This window comes from Mesocricetus auratus, unplaced genomic scaffold, assembly GCF_017639785.1.
Source record: "Mesocricetus auratus isolate SY011 unplaced genomic scaffold, BCM_Maur_2.0 Super-Scaffold_6730, whole genome shotgun sequence".
Lineage (NCBI taxonomy): Eukaryota > Metazoa > Chordata > Mammalia > Rodentia > Cricetidae > Mesocricetus > Mesocricetus auratus.
In genome coordinates, this window is record NW_024429184.1 from 59,001,619 (window position 1) to 59,021,142 (window position 19,524).

General features: G+C 38.1%; 1 protein-coding gene across 1 annotated transcript in view; it reads right to left on the reverse strand.

The window, feature by feature from the left end:
* Positions 1 to 383: 383 nt before the first annotated feature.
* Crispld1 (cysteine rich secretory protein LCCL domain containing 1) overlaps positions 384 to 19,524 on the reverse strand; it is a 35,396-nt gene continuing 16,255 nt past the window's right edge. Inside the window, exons 3-15 of the mRNA XM_013110931.3 lie at positions 17,955 to 18,073; positions 17,522 to 17,654; positions 16,558 to 16,673; positions 15,764 to 15,864; positions 13,805 to 13,945; positions 13,375 to 13,435; positions 13,209 to 13,275; positions 12,881 to 13,011; positions 10,932 to 10,975; positions 10,770 to 10,842; positions 7,401 to 7,476; positions 3,691 to 3,821; positions 384 to 1,481 (exon numbers count right to left, since the gene is read on the reverse strand). Coding sequence (XP_012966385.1) covers positions 1,430 to 1,481; positions 3,691 to 3,821; positions 7,401 to 7,476; positions 10,770 to 10,842; positions 10,932 to 10,975; positions 12,881 to 13,011; positions 13,209 to 13,275; positions 13,375 to 13,435; positions 13,805 to 13,945; positions 15,764 to 15,864; positions 16,558 to 16,673; positions 17,522 to 17,654; positions 17,955 to 18,073 — 1,245 coding nt within the window. The 3' untranslated portion in view covers positions 384 to 1,429. The remainder of the gene's footprint in view (positions 1,482 to 3,690; positions 3,822 to 7,400; positions 7,477 to 10,769; positions 10,843 to 10,931; positions 10,976 to 12,880; positions 13,012 to 13,208; positions 13,276 to 13,374; positions 13,436 to 13,804; positions 13,946 to 15,763; positions 15,865 to 16,557; positions 16,674 to 17,521; positions 17,655 to 17,954; positions 18,074 to 19,524) is intronic.

A 19,524-nucleotide genomic window follows, 5' to 3' on the forward strand; every position in this document is an offset into this window, starting at 1 on the left:
ATAAACTACTTTTCTGAAACTACTTCTGCCTATTGTTTCTTTAACTTTCTTTTTGTTTTACCCAGTTTTTTTGCTTGCTCTGATCCCTGCATGCAAATAATCTCTACTTTACCTGCTTCTAACACCTGCTCAGTTAAAAATAATTGAAGTATTTACTGCCTATACAGCTCTTTCATAATTATAATCACTACCTTGCTTTCTGATACTTTCCTTGTCCTTTTCATAGTTCCCCTCTCAGTTGAATTTTCTCCTGTTTTAATATTTCTAAGTAAATGACTGTTTTCCTAAGACAAGCAACTGCATGATTAGGTGGACTTTGTGGGCTTCTGATAGTAAGCACTTGTGTATACTGATGTCAGTGAGTCAAATTTAGAAAACCAAAGTCAACTGTGCTCATTTATTTAGAAGGATTCTAAATGAAAGCGTGTGTACAAAAGTGAAAATAATCTTCTGAAACATTAATTTTAATACGTTTATGGGAAACAAGTACGTTCACCAGCAGAAAAAAATACTAACAGTAACATTTTACAGAATTTAAGTATCAAAGCACAATACATTTTCACAGAAACAAATATATCACCACCGTGGGATCACACTAATGGAAGGTTTATACACAAAGCCGTTCGCCATTATGAAAACCAGTGGTAATAATAATGTAACGTATCAGTTCATCCTCATTAGACTTTTTCAATATACTTCCTGGCCTGCAGGAGTACTTGCCAGGATACAAAAAAAGCATGGGAACTCACTTCTAATAACGCTATCAAGCTTTGGTTACCACCTCATCCTCTAGATACTAATGATCGCCTGGAGTGTTCTCACAACACTACTTGGACTTTACCCCACATGTGACTGAGGCCATTCCCAAGGTACCAAATATTTTCACTTGGAAATTAAAGGATTGTTTTATACAAAACAACAAGTGCAACATCAGGACTTGATATTCTACACAACACAACTTAAAAGATGAGAGAAACTGCCCAGTCCTAAGGGTAAGGCAATTAGGTGGACTGATAAAAGACTGAGTTTCTTTCCGTTTTAGGCTTGATCGCTTCTCAATGCACCAGATAATTCTCTAAGGGCCATTCACATTCACTGTTTAGATTTGTTTATTAGTGGCATATACAAAGCACCATATAACATAATATACGGAATGTACGACTATGTAATAAACTGTAGAAATAACTGCTAAGAAAATATAGCAATATTTAACACAGGATTTCTAAAACCATTAAATGTTCATTTCTTTCCCCAAAGCTAATGTCCCATGTTTTATTTTATAGACTTTGTCTCTCAAGAATGGCACGCATTTGCACTCTGGGGGTGGGCTGGCAATACTTGTTTTCTTCTGTACAGTTACAGTTCTATACAAATTTCAGAATTGTGGCATGTGGAGCAGTCTTCCCAATCCCTTTCCAAGAGTTCCCTGTCACACAACAGCAAATACCCGGAATGCCTTTCCTCCTGTAGGGTTCTGTAAACTGCAAGAGCACAAAAGATACATTGAGGTCATCTGTACGTATAATCCTCCCAATAAATCATTCTCTCTGAGGACGGGCAAGCAAGTAGCTCCATGAGTCCAGATGGCCCAATTGTGTCAAACTGCTGTAATTCACACTTACTGGGAAGCTCCTGGGAGGATGACATCATCCTCTAGAGCTCGGTTGCTGACTGGACTGAAAGTTTGCTAAAGAAACTTGAGAAGTCTCCAAGGAAGGAGAGCAGCCGCTATAGAGGTTCACAGCATCTGGGGCACGTTTTCATGCATCGCCTCCTTAGATCCTAACATACGAGTTAGACTGCTATTTCATTCTGGTACGCGGATGTTGAGACTTACTTTGCCGTTGGTTTATCCCATTAATAGTTATTTGCAAACTAAAGCGGCTGATACTTAAGCAATGCTAAAGAGTACTAGCTTATTATCATTTCCTAACTCTAATAAAACATACATTATAATACCATCACAGTCTAAGTCTTAGCATTGCAAGTTATGAAAAAAAATCAGTGAAATTTAATGTTCAAATTTCGAAACACCTAAGTTTCCTCACTAAAATGGGAATTAATTTTCTCATTCTCTCTCACATTATCTCTCTCCACCCAATTACATTTTGGAGCTATATTCATTTTAAAGGAGACAGTAAAAGCAATACAGAACTATATATTTTTTACTCTCTCTATATATATATTATTTGCATTTTCAAACAAAAAATTTTTTGCAATAATTCAAAAATTTTCAAGAAGGACACGTTGACTATTCCTAGGGACAAAGCATAATTCCTTTCTCTATTTACTCTCATACAATAAGCAAGGAGAGACTTTTGGAGGAAGAATGTGACATGCTTGTATAGATAAGCACTCACAATGCACTCATGTGACATGCCAAGTGTTCATGAATGGAGAAAAGCAATAAAAAAATCTTCTTTCTTTTTTGCAAGGCATAGGATACAAGCCCTGGGAAGTGTATGTGTCTGGAGTGTTTCTTTGGACATAGTGCTATCCTGAACAAATTTGCACCTCTGAACTCACAGAACCCATGTTAAGCCTGGAGACTGATTGTTACATGACCTTGGGCACATCAATTATTTAACTGATTTGAACCTCACCTAACACATATATAAATCAGGGTTCAGACACAACATTATTCAGCTGAAGAATCCACCAGGGCCAGTGGAAATGCTGAAATAATTAAGAACTAAATAATTAAGAACTAAATGCTATCCTCAGTTCTGGTAGGTTATCACTTATTCTTAAAACAAGCTTTAAGTGTGAGGGCTAAATGAAACCCTCTTACAAAATATGTGTTGGATTTTATAACTCAGGATTCTGCCTGCTTAGGAAGGTCTTGTGGCAAGCTGCAGAAAGCTGCCTCTTCAACCATGGTCCGCTGATAGACTCCCATCCAAAATCAAAGGCACAATGTGTGCACCTTAGTCAGGAAAAACAATATGAACTCTCCATGAGATAGTCTTTGGGTTCTTAGAGAAACTACTGGAAACCTGAATCTTCTGCTTTGATTTTGAAATATGATTCTGGAAATAGCTAAAATGTTGACATTTGCGCTAATAAGTGGAACTTCCCATTTGTGCCATAAATACTGATGATTTAAAAATTCACTCAAAGTTCATTTCTTTTCATGTTTATTATTAGTTTATAAACCGAATAGATAAATTTTCCCAAGGCAGAAAATATGTGTCACACTAATGAGCTGACCAGCAAACGATAACCTGAAAGAGTTCATTTTCATCACACTAAGCATCCACGTTTCACTCAAAAAGAGAATTTATTTCTAGGGAAAACAAGATTCATTGTTTTGGCCAAATACTTTGTCAGATAACTGGATTAGAGAAATACTCAGTGCCTTGCACACCTAGAAAGAATTAAATATGAAAACTAATCTAGAAAATCTGAAAGAGGATGAAGGCAATTTCCTTTTTAGAAGATCAATTAACAAAAGAGTGGTTCTCTGGGTAATCCGATTTTCACTTTGCTTTTTTCTAAGCTTGCGGGAGACATTCACGTCTGGTACTACAACCCCTCTCATCCCAGAAGGGCCAGCAGTCATGCAAGGATTCAAAGGAAACACACCATTCAGTCACTCAGACACCAGTCTAAGTAGAACTAGAAAATAGCAACAAATGAGACAGACTATAGACTAAACTGTAAAATCATGCGTATCTTGTCTGACCTTACCTTTCAGAGAAGATTCCATTTTGAAAAGAAGCAGTGTACATCTTCCTTTTGTCCACAGGCATGACATCCACATAACCACCATTGTTTCGAACCACCCCAGCATGCACCGCTGCTCTGCAGATACTAGAGAGCTGCCGAAGCAAAGACAATACCATCAGGAAGAAATTCCCTGCTGCACTTGTCTATCCCTTGCTTCTACAATACGAGGTCTCTGGCATCTGTCTGTGAAGCCACTGAGCAGCTGCTGCATAATGTTTCACATATAAAGGAGTGTTTGGAGAGCCACACATCAAACCAGTTCTCAAGTTTGAATGCAGAATCTAACAAAGCTGTCACAGTGAAACCTCTCCACCATCTAATATGGAAAACACTTGCTCTGTCCCAGTAACAGTTTTATAACCAAAGGAACACCAAGCCAATTAATTCATTTTAATTCTTCAAGCATTATTTGCCATTCATAAGTCTCAGGCTCTGTTAGTGGGTATTGGGACACGGGATGAAACAGTCACAATATGGAGGAGATGACCTCACTTACATTCAGATTTTACTTATACACAACTCAACCATGGCTCTGTCCATATCTAAGATCCACTTGCCAGAATGCTGGCATACATGAAATGGAGATGCATTTGCTCTAACAAAAGTAATCTATAGGCTGGATGGTGGCACACGCCTTTAATCCCAGCACTAGGGAGGCAGTGGCAGGCGGATCTCTATGAGTTAGAGACCAGCCCAGTCTACAAGAGCTAGTTCCAGGAGGAAGAAAAAACCAAAGTAATCTATGCATTTTTATGTGCCATGATCACATACTCAGACACAAAATCTAAATAAAACAGAAATTCTGTGGAGAAGAATTCTTGTTTACTGTTTTGGGTCCAAATGTTCAGTGTTTAAAGTCACTGTCTTCCAAAAGGAAAATCCTTTCTTTTATCCCATGGAAGCCTTCCCTGGACCGAAGTGTTGGCTTCAATTAAAATGTTCTATAGAAGCGTGTCAATAGCTGGGAACTGAGGCAATGCTGCACAGGATGTCCATGAAGTGTTTCAGCATCCCACAATCCACTTCACCTCCTGTAGTCTGTGTCTTTCCCCAGCCTGTGACAGGCACCCAATGGGTTATCTCGGCTTTCATGTGGATAGATCCATAAGAGTTTTTTCTGGCTTTTTTATTTATTTTTTTCATTACTAGTTCCCCTTCCCTCCTGTTCTCCCCCCTCAACCACCTACTCCAAACCTCACCCAGTCCTCAGAAGAGCTAAGGCCTCCCTTGGGGGCTCAATACCAAACTAGGCCCTCTGAATGTGGGTGACAGTTATGTGGCTTGATATGTTGTTGGGGCAGCCTTGGCAGTGGGACTAGGGACTTGTCCAGGGTGCATGCACTGGCGTTTTTCCCGTTGGTGGGATACCTTGCTTTGCTTTGATACAGGGGCGAAGGGCTTTGTCCTGTCTCAACTTGATATTCTGTAAGGGTTTTAAAGTTCACACAAGCGTGTGTGTTTGGCCTGGCCTTGCTTTATCATGGCATGCTGAACTCTGTGGCATCAGTCAGTACTTACTAGCTCCAACAGCCTGAAGGCTGGGGTGTCTAATCCTTCTGCTTTTCCTCTACTACAAAGTGCTCTCTGTCAAACGCTGTGTCTCCTCCTTCTGTGGAGGAGGCATCTCACTCAGGAGGTTAAAGCCCAGACTACATTGGTCATTGTATCCAGGAGAGCTACTGCTCATAATAGATTAAATTAACAGTAATTCTCTTCACAATTCAGTATTCCTCTTGCTTTATTAAAATAGTATAATCAGCACTTCCTCCTCAAGGCAGCAAACTGCTTGCATATGACAGTCACTAAAACCCAAGCCCTGTAGATGTTTTTAGAGTACTGTTTGCACTACTGAGTTCAAAGGTAGTATCTTTACCTACCCATACTTTAGATGACTATATTATTTCAATGGTACTTTTCCTCTGTGAATATAGTAAAATTTTGAACACATGCAGAATTAATATGGTTTGTAATAAGTTATAAAAGATGTGCACAGTAGCAGAATGTACAATATATTTCTAGCTCCTTAGGCAGAAAGAGAGTGACACTGAGGGGAAGGCAAAGTGACAGGAGGAAGCTGGCTGATTCCTTCATACCTTTTCACGCCAACTTTAACTAGGGACAACACATTTTGTGGGAACGTGGAAGATTGGTGGGTGCAGTCTACAGCTCTGCTGTTATTGTGTGATAGGAATCTTTATACTTTCAACTCACTCTAGCTAATAATACACATTGCCTACACACTTCACCAAGAGACAACGTTAAGATCCTCAGGGTGGAAGTTCTAGCAATACCCTCACTATCAAGAGATGCCTTAAAGGCAGAGTTGTGGGGAGGATATTTTGAAAGACTTTTATCAGACATGACTAAAATGAGAAAATTTGGAAACTAAAGGAAAACCTTCAAGGAATGACTCCTTTTCCATGGTCTATGTCCTAACTGAGGACAGTTTGGCAAACAAAAGTCAAGACTGAATTTCCCAGCAGCTGCCTTCAAGGAACTTGCTGACTAATCATAACAAAGGTCACACTGCCTAGTAACATAGGCTAGTGTGAGAAAGGGGTCAAAAGAAGGATGACAGCTTACTAGAGAGTGGGGTTCACTGTGTACCTCACAAAGAAAGTGGTTATAATTTGAGAAACAGAGAGCACTCTCATGACAGAAAATTTTCAGGAAGGACTGTGAGGATGGGCAAACTCCTGGCACCCATAGGACATTTAACAAAGAACCAAATCTGGGGCTGGAGGCTTAACAATGGCATCAAAAGCAGAGGCTTGAACTTAACTAAATGTGATAAGAGAAGTGAGGTGAAGTACATAATCCTAGCCACCACACACAATCAATCTTCTAGAATATTCTACTGAATATGTACATCAAGTAGAGACTTCCTACATTGTTTCTGTAATTCTAGCTTTGACATCTTCAATGCCTTCCAAATATCCACTGAATGAAAGTTGAATTCATCAGCATACAAGTACAGAATCTCCATCTCCTTTTCCCTCCTTTCTTCTTTCTCCAATCTTCTCCCTCCCTCCTGATTCTTCTTTTAGCTTCAGTTCTCCTCTGTCCAGAGCTCAACAATGCTGCCAGCTGCATCTACTCTTACCTGCATATCTTGCTAGATTCCATTCCTACCACCAGAACAACCCTCTAACGACCAGTGCTACAAAACCCACTTGCGATGTGTGTATCCATTCTGAAGCCATCACTGCTGGAGCGCCTTTTCTAACCACAGTCACACATTACAATGTACGGGCAGATAGTTTCCTTCTGTATGTATTTTAATACATCACCTGGTTTTGACCCTTTATTACTTGTCAAGTGCCTCTTTAAGAATATGATGCGTATATCTAATCAATTTATTAACTATCCAGTTCACATCTCAGACACAGAAGAACCAAAAGAAAGACTAAAGAGAAGCAAGCTGCATTTTCCTTCCCAAGAAAGCCTCCAGGTGCTTTATGGATAAGGCATGAGGAAAAATAGTCTAATAATTACACAAGCATATTTTATATAAATATTCATTTTAGTGACCCTGATGATTAACTGTTCTGAAAATATATGTACCAGTTCAGAAATGTCCCTGACTCTATGTAGAGCACATATGTATATCTAAGTGAGTGTACATTCATATACTTGGAGACATCAGGAGCTGCACAAAGTAGCTTACTTACATCAGAATAAATTCTGGATCCAATTACTCGAGCATAATGTGGATTTGCCTGCATACAGTTGCGGGGACAGTACACTCTGAATAAAAATAAACACAAAATGTAGGCTGGTAAGTTCAGTGCTTCATAATAATAAAACCAAAATCCTATACAGAAATAAAGTCAACATTGCAGGCCCTGTTTACCCTGATCTCTCGTGAAATAGACCAATTGTGCAACCCAGTGGTTGGCACAGTGACTCCCTTCACTTACTTTCAGATTTTAACAAAGATATCATTTCTGTGGGGTTTTTTAAAAGTTTACCCAGAAGCCCTCTGATTTGGGAGCTCAAAGGATAAAGAAACATGAACAAAACCCCATGAATGTGAGTTTGGAACTCAGCGTCAGCGGGATTTGCAAGTGGAGGGCATGGGAAATGACAGTGACTGCCTGGACGACACAGTGTGCATCTCTCTCTGAGCTCACGTCTTTGGTGTCTTCTTCAGGCTCAGTGTTAGCTTCATCTACAAACATTTCATTTCCAAACTTACATCTCCATCTGCGATTCTCTTAGTTCTACCCTGAATACCTGCCGATCCCTCAGCACTTCCGTCTAAACTCATCTGGCATGAAATAAGATGCATCTCTCATCATGTCCTGTTCTTGGGTGGGCTCCCCATCACAATACAATGCAACTCCATATTGCAGGGAACTCTGCAGAAGCTTCTAATGTACCATGGCTGTTCTTCACCTTACACTTCATATTCAACTGAACAGTAATTCTTACCAGTCATACTTAAAGCACCTAAGAGAGGGCTTCCCTAAAAGAACTTAAACCACAGTAAGTACAGACATGATCAGCCACTGCGTAACTTAGAGCAACATCCTCTCCTGACCTGGTCCTCTCCAATCAATTTACACATATTTAAACTGAAACATGCAAGCCCAAATATACCACTCATCTCCTCCACTTATCCCAAAGGCTTTCTGCCTCACTGAAAACAAATGAGCAGATCCTTACCATATGTTCTGTGTATTTGATAAATTTATATGAGGCTCCTCTTCTGCCTGCTTTCCAAGTTCCAGTTAAGGGCAGCTACTCCTCAAGCATACAAGATATGCCATGGACTCATGCCTCAGGGCCTTTACACTTTACACTCTTCACTTTGCATGGACTGCTCTTCCTCCAGATAGCCTATTGCCATGTACATATCTGATTGGCTAGGCTCAGTTTTTAAAGGTTCCCAAAAGCTTTCTATTTTTAAGTCAAAACATCCAGTGCATAATGATTAATTCCATCCCTGGAGTTCAAGAAACTAAAAAAATAACCAGTTGCTTCTTCTTAATTGATATTCTCTCTCTCTCTTTCTCTCTCTCTCTCTCTCTCTCTCTCTCTCTCTCTCTCTCTCTGTCTCTGTCTGTCTGTCTCTCTCTCTCCCTCCTCTCTCTCTGTCGCTCCTCTCTCTCCTTTCTCTGTCTCTCCTCTCTCTCTTTTCTCTCTCTCTCCCATCTCTCTCCCTGTCTCTCCTCTCCTTTCTCAGTCTCTCCTCTCTCTCTCTGTCTCTGTCTGTCTGTCTGTCTGTCTGTCTGTCTCTGTCTCTCTCTGTCTCTGTGTGTGTGTGTGTGTGTGTCTGTCTGTCTGTCTGTCTGTCTGTCTGTCTCCCTGGTACCCCAAGTAGGGACTTAAAGGAAATATAAACTCAAACTGAAAAAAAAACATCATTTTACATAGTTTATGAGACTTTCAACAGAACAACTATGTGAAAATCCCTTGTACATGATTGCATTCATGAATTTTATGTTAATGTTAGTAAAAAGAAAAGAACTGAATTGAATCTACCCTCACCAATTTAGGTAGATATTTCTCAAGAAATAGATTCAGTTGTTACTTCTAAAATTTGTACAATGCCATATAATATTCTATACTGTGTAGACTTCATAGTATAAGTAAGTCAGAATCATTAATTTCTTGGAAGGCTGATTATTATAAAAGAACCTATCTGGAGTTTCTGAGAACTGAAATTATAAATGGTCTCACTGAATGAGAAAACTGCGGATATTCATTCTCCTATGGCTGCCAAACCATTTCCCTCGCCCTAGGCTCAGGCTGTGTGTATAAACCGCACCTTACTCTTAGTTAGCGGTTAGCTTGTAGCAGGTCAGTGGTAACAGCTCCAACTTGGCCTCTTTCTACTTGGAAAAGTCCATGTAAAGGAAATGGAGGGTTGAGTGTTTGGGGGTTTTAATATCATTCCATATATTACTGACAATGGGGTGGTATAATAACTAGTCCTTGACTCACATTTGCCTGTATACTCCGATTTAAAAATGCTAATGACTCATTTTGGTATTCAACAGATATTTACAGTTCTAATTACTTACATATAAGATATATAAGGTTTCCATTAATATTGAATAATAATTATTTATTAACTATTTAATAGTTATTTATTTCATAGTTTACTTTGCGTTGTCCTGCCAGATATGGAATCTTCGAGGACATATTTCTTCACATTCTTTTTGGGGTAATTTCTTTTAATGGATACAGAATGGCTGTGTCTATGGGCAAGATCAATTGGCCACACCACATCTCAAAGTGAGAGACTTCCTACAGCCAGAAAATGAAGAATCCTATTCCAATCTTATTGGCAATTGCAATGATATTCTTCTAATTTAGGAACTAGATAGAAACTGGAAATTGATGCTAAGATGTTGGAAGAATTTGTCATAGAATGAATGGCATTGTCAGTCCCACAAGTATGTATTGAAGACATAACCCACAGCATTACTCTTTGGAGATAGATAGGGTCATTGTGGATGTAATTTGACTAAGTGAGGTCCTAAGAAAAGAGCCTTTAACCAATTGGATTAGTGGCCTTGCAAAAGGGTAGAGAGGATAGAGTGCTTCCCACCATCTAAATCTACATAGTAGGAGGCCATCTGTAAGCTAGAAAGAGAGTCACATCAGTGGCCAAGTCAGGAACACCTTGGTATTAGACTTCCAATCTTCAGCAATGTGAAAAATAAATTTCTGATGTTTCTAATACCCTGTGTGATAGCTTATTATTAGTTCATGTAAATTAGTACTAACTCTTTGTAGCACACATGAACACATGTGACCATGTGTAAGATCTGATACCAGGGAATGGCTAACACTTGGAGAAGGTATAATAGGGGTACTTGGGTACATGTGGTATGTGCTGTCTTGTTGCTTCCTCTGGGAAGCAATTCTGGATCATAAACAATTCTAAACATCAAAATAACCAGAATTTCAGATTAAAAACAGATATCACAAGACCAATGCCACACACATTAAGTGACTATGTAGGCGGAAGCACAAATATGCACATATCTATTTTAATTATGTGGATGAGGAAATGTGGAAAGCATTACCTTGGACAATGTGAGGCAGGTTTATGAAATGGACAGAGCTGTTCTACTGTAGTTTCACATGTCACAGCTTGAACTGAACAAGTAAAGCACAAAACAAATGAGTCCATTTGAAGCAAGACATCCCATACATGGTAAGAAAACAAATAAGGAAAGATCGCTAACCTGTTACTTTGGAGACTGTGAAGGAATTAGCAGAATGATACTTGCTGCAGACAAAAAAAAGAAATATCAATCATTTGCTTATGGGTATTGGCAACAATTATTTCCTGATACAGCTCAGGTCTTTGTCTTTTAAACATTCTTATTAAAATGTCTGAACAAGTAGTATGAGTACGCATCATCTATTTCATAAAAGAAACCCTATACACCAATGACCTTTCTCTCCAGAAGCATTTTAAACCTTTACAATAATCAGTACAAGACAAAAAAGACTGAAAAAATGACTACTATCTTAAAGAGGAAGTAGTTATTCAATTATTCAGTATTATTAATAGGTCTACAGTTAATGAATGAACCCTTTCTTATTGTATGAAACATCTAGAAAGGGGAACATTAGATTAAGAATATTATTATATATTAAAATTTTAATTGGCTTACATATATTCAAATTTTGAAAAACATCATTTGTTATTGATATATGGCTAATTTGCAATGTTATTTCAACATGGTTCACCCTTTTACTTCCTCGCTTAATATTAAAGATATAAAATCTTAATATTCTTTTGTCTCTACCAGTTTCAAATTCAATGCTTAATATTCATCATTTATAATGCGTTCCTACAAAATCAACAACTTCTCTTTTCACAAAATGCAGAGCCTACAAAGTGGATCACACTTCATATATCTGTAGCATTTCTATAAAGGACAACCAAAAAATGAAGCCTAATATAGAAAAACTGTTCCTTAATATATCTTAAACCAGTGTCTGTTTTACTAATGACTATTATTTATTGGTAATGACTTATATATTTTGCTAAGTGAATAAACTAATAGCATTGTACTAAGAAGTGACATTGCCAATGACTAAAACCACAAAGCTGCACATATAACAAGTCAGGGCACTGATTTGCAAGGGAGACTCTAATCAGATTATTTGTTTATAATTATGAATTCGGTTTTTTGCTGTTTTTTTCAAGACTGGTTCTCATTTTCACTATGTAGCTCTGGCTTTTCTGGAACTCACCATGAAGACCTGGCTGTCCTTTAACTCACAGAAATTCCATTGCTTCTGTCTCCCATATTCTGGGATTAAAGGCATGCACCAGTATACTCAGCCATGAATTCCAATTTAACCTGTGAAACTTCATGCAATTGCACACTCACAAGGAAAGGGTCTATGCTAGAATTCCTACAGAAAGCTTTCTATGTGAAGGTCAATGTTCTTTTACTTCAAAGGAAAAAGACACAACACAAAGATGTTTCACAGGCCTGCACTGCTCTTCCTTAAAGCATAGGTGAAAATGTTCCATGGTTTAGAATTAAGACACAGTATACTAAACACGAGAAACACTTAAAAAGTGAACACTCTTCATGTGTTTAGATCACACTTGCATAAAAGAACATGCAATAAATTAGGCTTCGTTGGAATATTTCTGACATAGATGAAAAGTTTATTGTTTAGCCTTAGAAACTGGTTATAAGTTATTTTTTTAAAAATCCCTTTTTATTTTCTATGTATAGGAGTTTTCTATATGTACATATATTCATCGTGTGCATGCCTGGTTCCTGCCAATTCCACAAGACAAACTCGGATTCCCTGCAACTGGAGCACCCATGTGAGTGCTGGGAACCAAATTGGGTGTATTAAAAGAGTAGCCAGTGCTTTTAATCACTGAGCTATCTGTCCAGCCCTGCCAACCAACTACAAATTTACATGTACTTATGAAATCTCTTGACAATTCAGAATTTTATCATGTCTTTAAGCAAAAAGATTTAGCTTTGAATTTGGAGGCTTTCCCCTTCTTTTTATATGTGGAAACTCTAAGATAAAATGAGCTTGGAAAATTAGCAACCACTCTCCCATAAATTCTTCTATGACTGGGTCAAAGGGTAAGTTAGCTTGTTATTATCATTTCATTCCATCTGACAGAAAAGACCATACAGGTTCTTACCCAATTGTTTGAACTCCGTTTCTGTTGGATTTGATGAAGTAGTGTTTTCTTCCTTGTCTAGTGACATCTACCCACCCGCCTTCATTGTCTATTATCCCATAGTGGATTGCAGCTCGGCAGATACTGGATTGCTTGCAGAGAGGGAAAAGACACAGAATGTTAAAGAATTCAAGCTCTGTAGAAGAAGCAAATTATTCTGCATATGACTTTAACCTAAATAAAAATTCCTGAGGAAATAACTACACTTAATATAAGATGCATGTTCCACATTGAAAATAGATATTACATGAAAAGATTGTATTCCCAAATAATTTTCATTTCCACTTACCATTTCATAATGTACACTCCCAATGACTTTAGCTTTACTGTCTAAGCAGCCTGCAGGACACTCGTACCTAAGTGACAGTCATGGGGAAGAAAGGTCAGCTTCTCTGCATACAGAACACACAGTTCTTTTGTTTTGACAGTTGATGTTGAGACTCAGCGATGCCTACCTGTTGCAGGTGGTCCCTTTGCACTGGTCTCGCAATCTGACTTCACAAGAAACAATCTGAGCTAAAAGGAAAACAAAAATACCAAAATAGTATTGATACTTCTAAAACTTCTAAAATGGGTTTTATGTATTATTCAAACATGCAGAGGTTTTGTTTTGTTTTGGGTTTTTTTGTTTGTCTGGTTTTGGTTTTTTGATACAGGGTTTCTCTGTGTATCCTTGGCTATCTTGAAACTTGCTCTGTTGACCAGGTTGGCCTCAAACTCAGAGAGATCTTCCTTTCTCTGCCTCCTGAGTACTGGAATTACAGTTGTGAACCACCACTGCCCCAGCTGAAGCATACTTTTTTATATTCTGTAAATGTGCAAATAAAACTAGGGCAGTTATCACCCCTCAAAGTATAAGCAACTGATACAAGATTAAGGTCTTACACATCTGCTGAGTGCTGATGACTTCATTTCTGTTGCTGTCATCTGATCTCGTCCGAACATGAGTGTCACGGACCTGAGACTGCTGCCTTTCAATTTCATTTGTTTCCTCTTCACGGGGGATGTAATACCCATTGGACCCTTCTGTCAGAGGAAAAAGATTAAAAAATAATTGGACTTTATTTACATGTGCACAAATTATTAATAAATGCCTTTCTACACCTGTTAAGTAATGTAAAAGTAAAAATGTAGTACTATTTTGGCACAGGTTTTGACACAAGTTCATGGTTCTGTGCACCACAATGAAATGAAATAGACACTACAGCCTCCAAATTCTTGATTCTTTATGTTAGTGCCTAGTTAGCCTTCAGTGGACTCATCTCTAATCTAATTTCAATATGGTATCAATGTTTTATTTCATAAAGACACCATGAAACTAATCTTGTTCTCCAGTAAGATTAGGGCTTAGGAAATGTACATTTTTTCCCCCACAGGAAATGTACGTTTTCCTCGTAAAGGGTGGGCATACCCTTGTTATCGGTTACAGCACCAATTTCCATGATTTCTTTCTTTTAGAATAAACTGAGAAGATTTTAGCTTTAAATAGAGAATAGTTTCAAGCTTGAAATTTTACCACCACCCCCTATGACACTGGTATGGCATATATCATGAGCTTGTCATTATCATGATGTAAAAAATAACTTGTTTTCATTTGTACCCATAACTCAGAACCCAGAAGAAAGGTGTGAATACAGAGAAGTGCCAGTTTTAAGAGGAACACACCAGGCCCTGATGAAGGGTGGAGAGGGTGCAACTTTGGGAATGGAGCGTACCAAGACCATCACAGAAGAAAGGCATGCTGGGAAGTGGTTAGGGATTCAAACAGGGACATTCAATATAAAGGCAGAATGGGTGTTTCCTGACTGCTTATCACCACTAAGGAGCATTTAGTCTCCCTTCAAGTCTTCCTTACACCCATGATCTACATCAATCTTCATGATTAATATAAAAGAATGTAGAAGGTAAAATGTGACCACAGGAATGCCCAAGTTTACGACTTTTCACAAACCTCTTCATCTGTGTTATATTCACAAGCATTATTAATAGCACATTATATTTATACTCTCATATTTTAAGACAGGGTTTCATCTATTCCAGGCTGCCCTTGAACCTGCGCCATAGCTGAGGATGACTCTGAACTCTACCTTCCTCATGCTGAGATTAAAGATGAGTACTATTACTTCAGGTTAATTCAGGGCTAGGGATTCAGCTACTTTCACACCAGGTAAGCATCCTAGTACCTGAGCCTTACATTTACAAGTTAAGAGTTGAAATGTGTTTCAGGGCACCAATTTTATAAGTTCTACAGTATGGTTACACTTTTTAAATTGTTTTGGCATAAGAAATAGAGTCTGTGGTGAGAAATGAGGAGGCATTCTACTCTGTTCGTGGGTCAGTACAACACATAGAGATACACTTCTGCCCAAACTCTCAAAGCACTAAAAATGAATTAAATTACATTTCCAGATTCTTAAAAATGACAGCTATAGAGGTAACTCTCAAGGACACATTAAGATGGCTTTTAAGATATTCATTCTCTGAGGTAGCAATGGAGGATTAAGGGAAGTTTTTAAAACCCTGGTTACTGTCCTGTAGGCACATGACCCAGTCATAATCAGTTCACAATAACAGTCTTTTAGAAATAAGTTTTAAGTAATTATTCATATTTAAAATTACTTCCTCAAAATAATTGAACTAGCACTCTGGAAAGTATTCGTGTGATAACTAACGTGGGTTTAGATTTCCTTTTAGTTTTCTGGCACTGGTGATTCCACCTAGGACCTCCCTCACAGACATGAGGCAAACTCTAGCCTTTGGCCACATCCCCAAGAACATACCCAATGATGCAAAGCCAGATGAACAGAGGTTTCAAAGTGAAAACTACAGTCACACAACACTGACCTTTGTAGCACAAGTTTTCTCTACAGCCTCCTCCAAAACTTGGTGGGCAGGCAGAGCAAGGCCGGCCATGTTTGTAAGGGGCATGGCCCCACCAGTTTCCCCTAAAGAGATGATTCACTCCGTTAAGACATCTTATAGCATTATTAAGACATTGCAAAAATCACTACTAAGCATTTTGGAAGTAATGGTTGAGACCTCTTAGGATAAAGACCATTATACATTTCATATATTTTAGTATGAATTCCTTTGGGTCTAGGGTTATATACAGTTAAATAAATCATTATTTTGAAAACTTCCCAAGTAACATGGTATGAAAACTGTTAGAAATTTTCAAATCAAACATTTGAAGACAACTAAATTCAGAAGAATATTCACCTACTGCATGTATACTAATAATTTAAATCAGATTCTCAGAATGGCTTTCTGAAATTTTAACAGTTATTCAAGTGTTCTTTACACAGGTAAATATATATATATATATATATATATATATATTTCTCTACTAACGAGTAGCTGAAAATTTCTCATCAAAATTACTATGTATGGACTAGACTAGCATAATGTGTGAAACTGAAAAACATAGAAAAGTGTTCTATGTCTTTATGGGAGATCTTGTTTTCTATTTTCCCATTTCCTTTAATCACTGACTAATGCACTGAACAACTATAATCACTGCCATTGGATATAAACTGAACTAAGCAATGTGCTTTATGAATATCCCTTTGAAATTGGGACTAGAACTATTTTAACACTAGGAAAACTTTCCACAAGACACCAGTGCCTTGTCCACTTACTTCGGAGAGTAATTGCATACCAAGTAGACAGCCTTGGGCCATATCTGGCCCCAGATGTTCATGTTGTGGCATAGATTGATGGCACAGCCTATCCTGCTACTAGTCGCCCACACCACCTGTGTTAGAAAGAAGAGAGGCTCAGGCAGGGCTGATATAAAATGAGACAGCACAGCCGTGCATCAAAGAGAAATGGAGGAAAACGAAGTTGCAGAAGCCAACGATGATCATGCCCACTAGAGTGAGAAGTGTCAAATGCATTTCACTTGAGATTTGGATTTGGGCTTGCTACTCCATTTATAAAGGAAATTTGCAGGTCAATAGTTTTCTCTGCAATCCAGTGTCAGCATTTTCAAAGTACAAACATACTAAATAATTCAAAGCTACACCTACATCTTACGCTGTGAACATTTCCATGAAGAAGCTTACTAACCAGAGTAACAGAAGTATATCTCTCAAGCAAGAAGTAAAAGTGTGATGCTCAGAGGCCTTCCATTCTCGACCCCAGGAAGCAGGAACCTTCATCTACCTAGCCTGCCCTCCTTTTTTTGACTTAGACATTGCAAATACACCCAATGCTAAATGTGAACATGAAATATAAAGTGTATATGTACATAATATAAATTCTGCACATATATAAATAATAAATATAGATGATAGTGTATATTTTTGGCAGCAAATTGATTTAGAAGATGGAAAACTGTTCCTCAACTATCTCTATTAGAGCCGTAGTAAAATATTTTATATTTAAAGTCATTAAAATAAATAACCTTTTTAAGGAAGTATTTGGATATCTGTGATAATATTATTGCTTACAGAAATTGTTTTGTTTATTCCATGAGATTAACAACAATACAAGTTTTCTTAAATAATCACATTAAGTAATACCAGACACATGCTTGTTTGTTCTCCTGTAGCTGCAGTAACTGAATTTGGAGGAGCCAAGTGTAGCTCATACAAAGCATACCTGAGTGTAGTGTGTGCAAACGGGGCCAGAGCATCTAAAGGGACAATACGGGTTGCACTCATGCTCATATGGGTAGCTAAAGTCTCTCACTTCGTCATACCACGCTTGTACGTGAAATGTTGGGGGTCGATACCTGTTAGAAGAAAAAAATTAAAGGTAACAAAAAAGTTAAAGAAAATATAAAACTTACATTGACAAGGCTTGACAGAAAGCTCCTTCGGTGTAAGCTACAAATCTTAAATACACACGTAGTGCAAGGATAAGCTAAGAAATTGATGACTATACTGATAGGATATAGGAATTTTCCTTGTTTCTCGATTAGCTCTTTTTACTCCTAGGTACCAAACATTAGAAAACTGGCAGTTGTAGATTAATAAACATTTCATTCATGACATTTGTGATTTCAGAAACCAAAAGCTGCGCTTTCTACTACCTTCCCCAGTGTGCTCCCAAATTCTGTCCAATGGAGGGCAGCAGGCTTGCTGGTCCATGCTCCCACAAACATGTTTCGGCCCAGGATTCTGCAGATCTTTCCAGCTCCACATCCCATGTCTACAGGGTAAACAGAGCAAAACACATATTCAATGTACACACTGGACATTTCTTCAAAAACGAATCACTGGGTTCTTGCTTTCTTCCTTCTTTATTAAGAGAACACATTGGTCTAGGCTTTTCCTCATCTACCACCCCGAGTTTTTCCTTCCTACACAACTTCCTTTACTACATCTTTCCCTCTTCTAATGAGCTTACACATTTTTAGAATTGCCAGAGTGATCACAATGGCATTTACCTGACTCTTCTCCCTAAAATGCGGCCAAAAAAGGTATCTAGTGCCCACAAGTATCTAGTGCCAGCTCTAAATATCTAAAGCATGTTACACCTGCAGGGCCTGATCCTGGTCTAAGCATCCTTTGGTTATCTGCCAGGCAGAACTCTATTCTTGGCTTTCTTTCCCACATTACTTAACATGGTCTCTGTGTTACCTCTCCAACTCTCCCAGAAGTAAGCTCCTCTCTGGAAGCTTTGTTACATTCCTTTGTTTGGCACTATTACCCTGCATGGCAATGTTTATTTACACATCTACCTCTCCCAAGAGAGTGTAAATTGCCTAGAGGCAGTCATTCAACTCCTACTGGTACCTTTGGCCTATTTTCTGTGTTTGTTATAGAAACACAGTGGTAAATAAGTACATGTTGGATACATGAAAAAATAATGAAACTGACTACAATAAAGTGCACACTATCCTTATTTACAAAAGTGAATGAAGGTGGCTGACTCATTTAAAATAACTTATAAAGAATCAAAATATAAATTAATAACTTAGTAAGTTTTCCAAGTTCTGGATTTAGTGTTCAGGTTATTAGTGATTCAAAACATAGGCTGCTCTACTAGATATGTATTACAGTTACAAAACCATGTATAAGTGAGATCACTGGCAATTACAGAACAGAACTCCAAATAATAAAGGGACAGGATTGAAGAAGGACATAACAAAAAATACATAGCTACTTAGACACCTCAAAGTCAATGTGTACCTGGAGGTAAGTTGTTGGGGAAAAGAAATGGTGGAGCAATACAGCTACCACAAAGGCATAAAAGAAACAACAACCATGTGTCTGTGTATTTCTCTAGTGGAATTTCACAAGGTTGCAATATGTACACCAATAGGATAGTGATATGTACACCAACTGTAGTGTAAGAACATATAAAGCAAGTTCGTTCTAAAGAAATATGTAGAGAATAATAACATCAGAAAAATGATATGGAACAATGAGAGTGATAAAAAGAATTCTAGAATTATTAAAACTGGGAGAAAAACAATGAGATTTTCTTTAAACCAAGAAAAATAAATCATAAAGGCTAAGGGAAAGCTAACGGTGACAACTATAGCAAGACCAAAGAGATTTCAGGGGTAGATGGGCAACAATGCCACAAAGGGAACAAGACAGGAGGCTGGCTAAGTAACAATGCATGAATAAGAGCAACTCCAGATTCGTGATGGG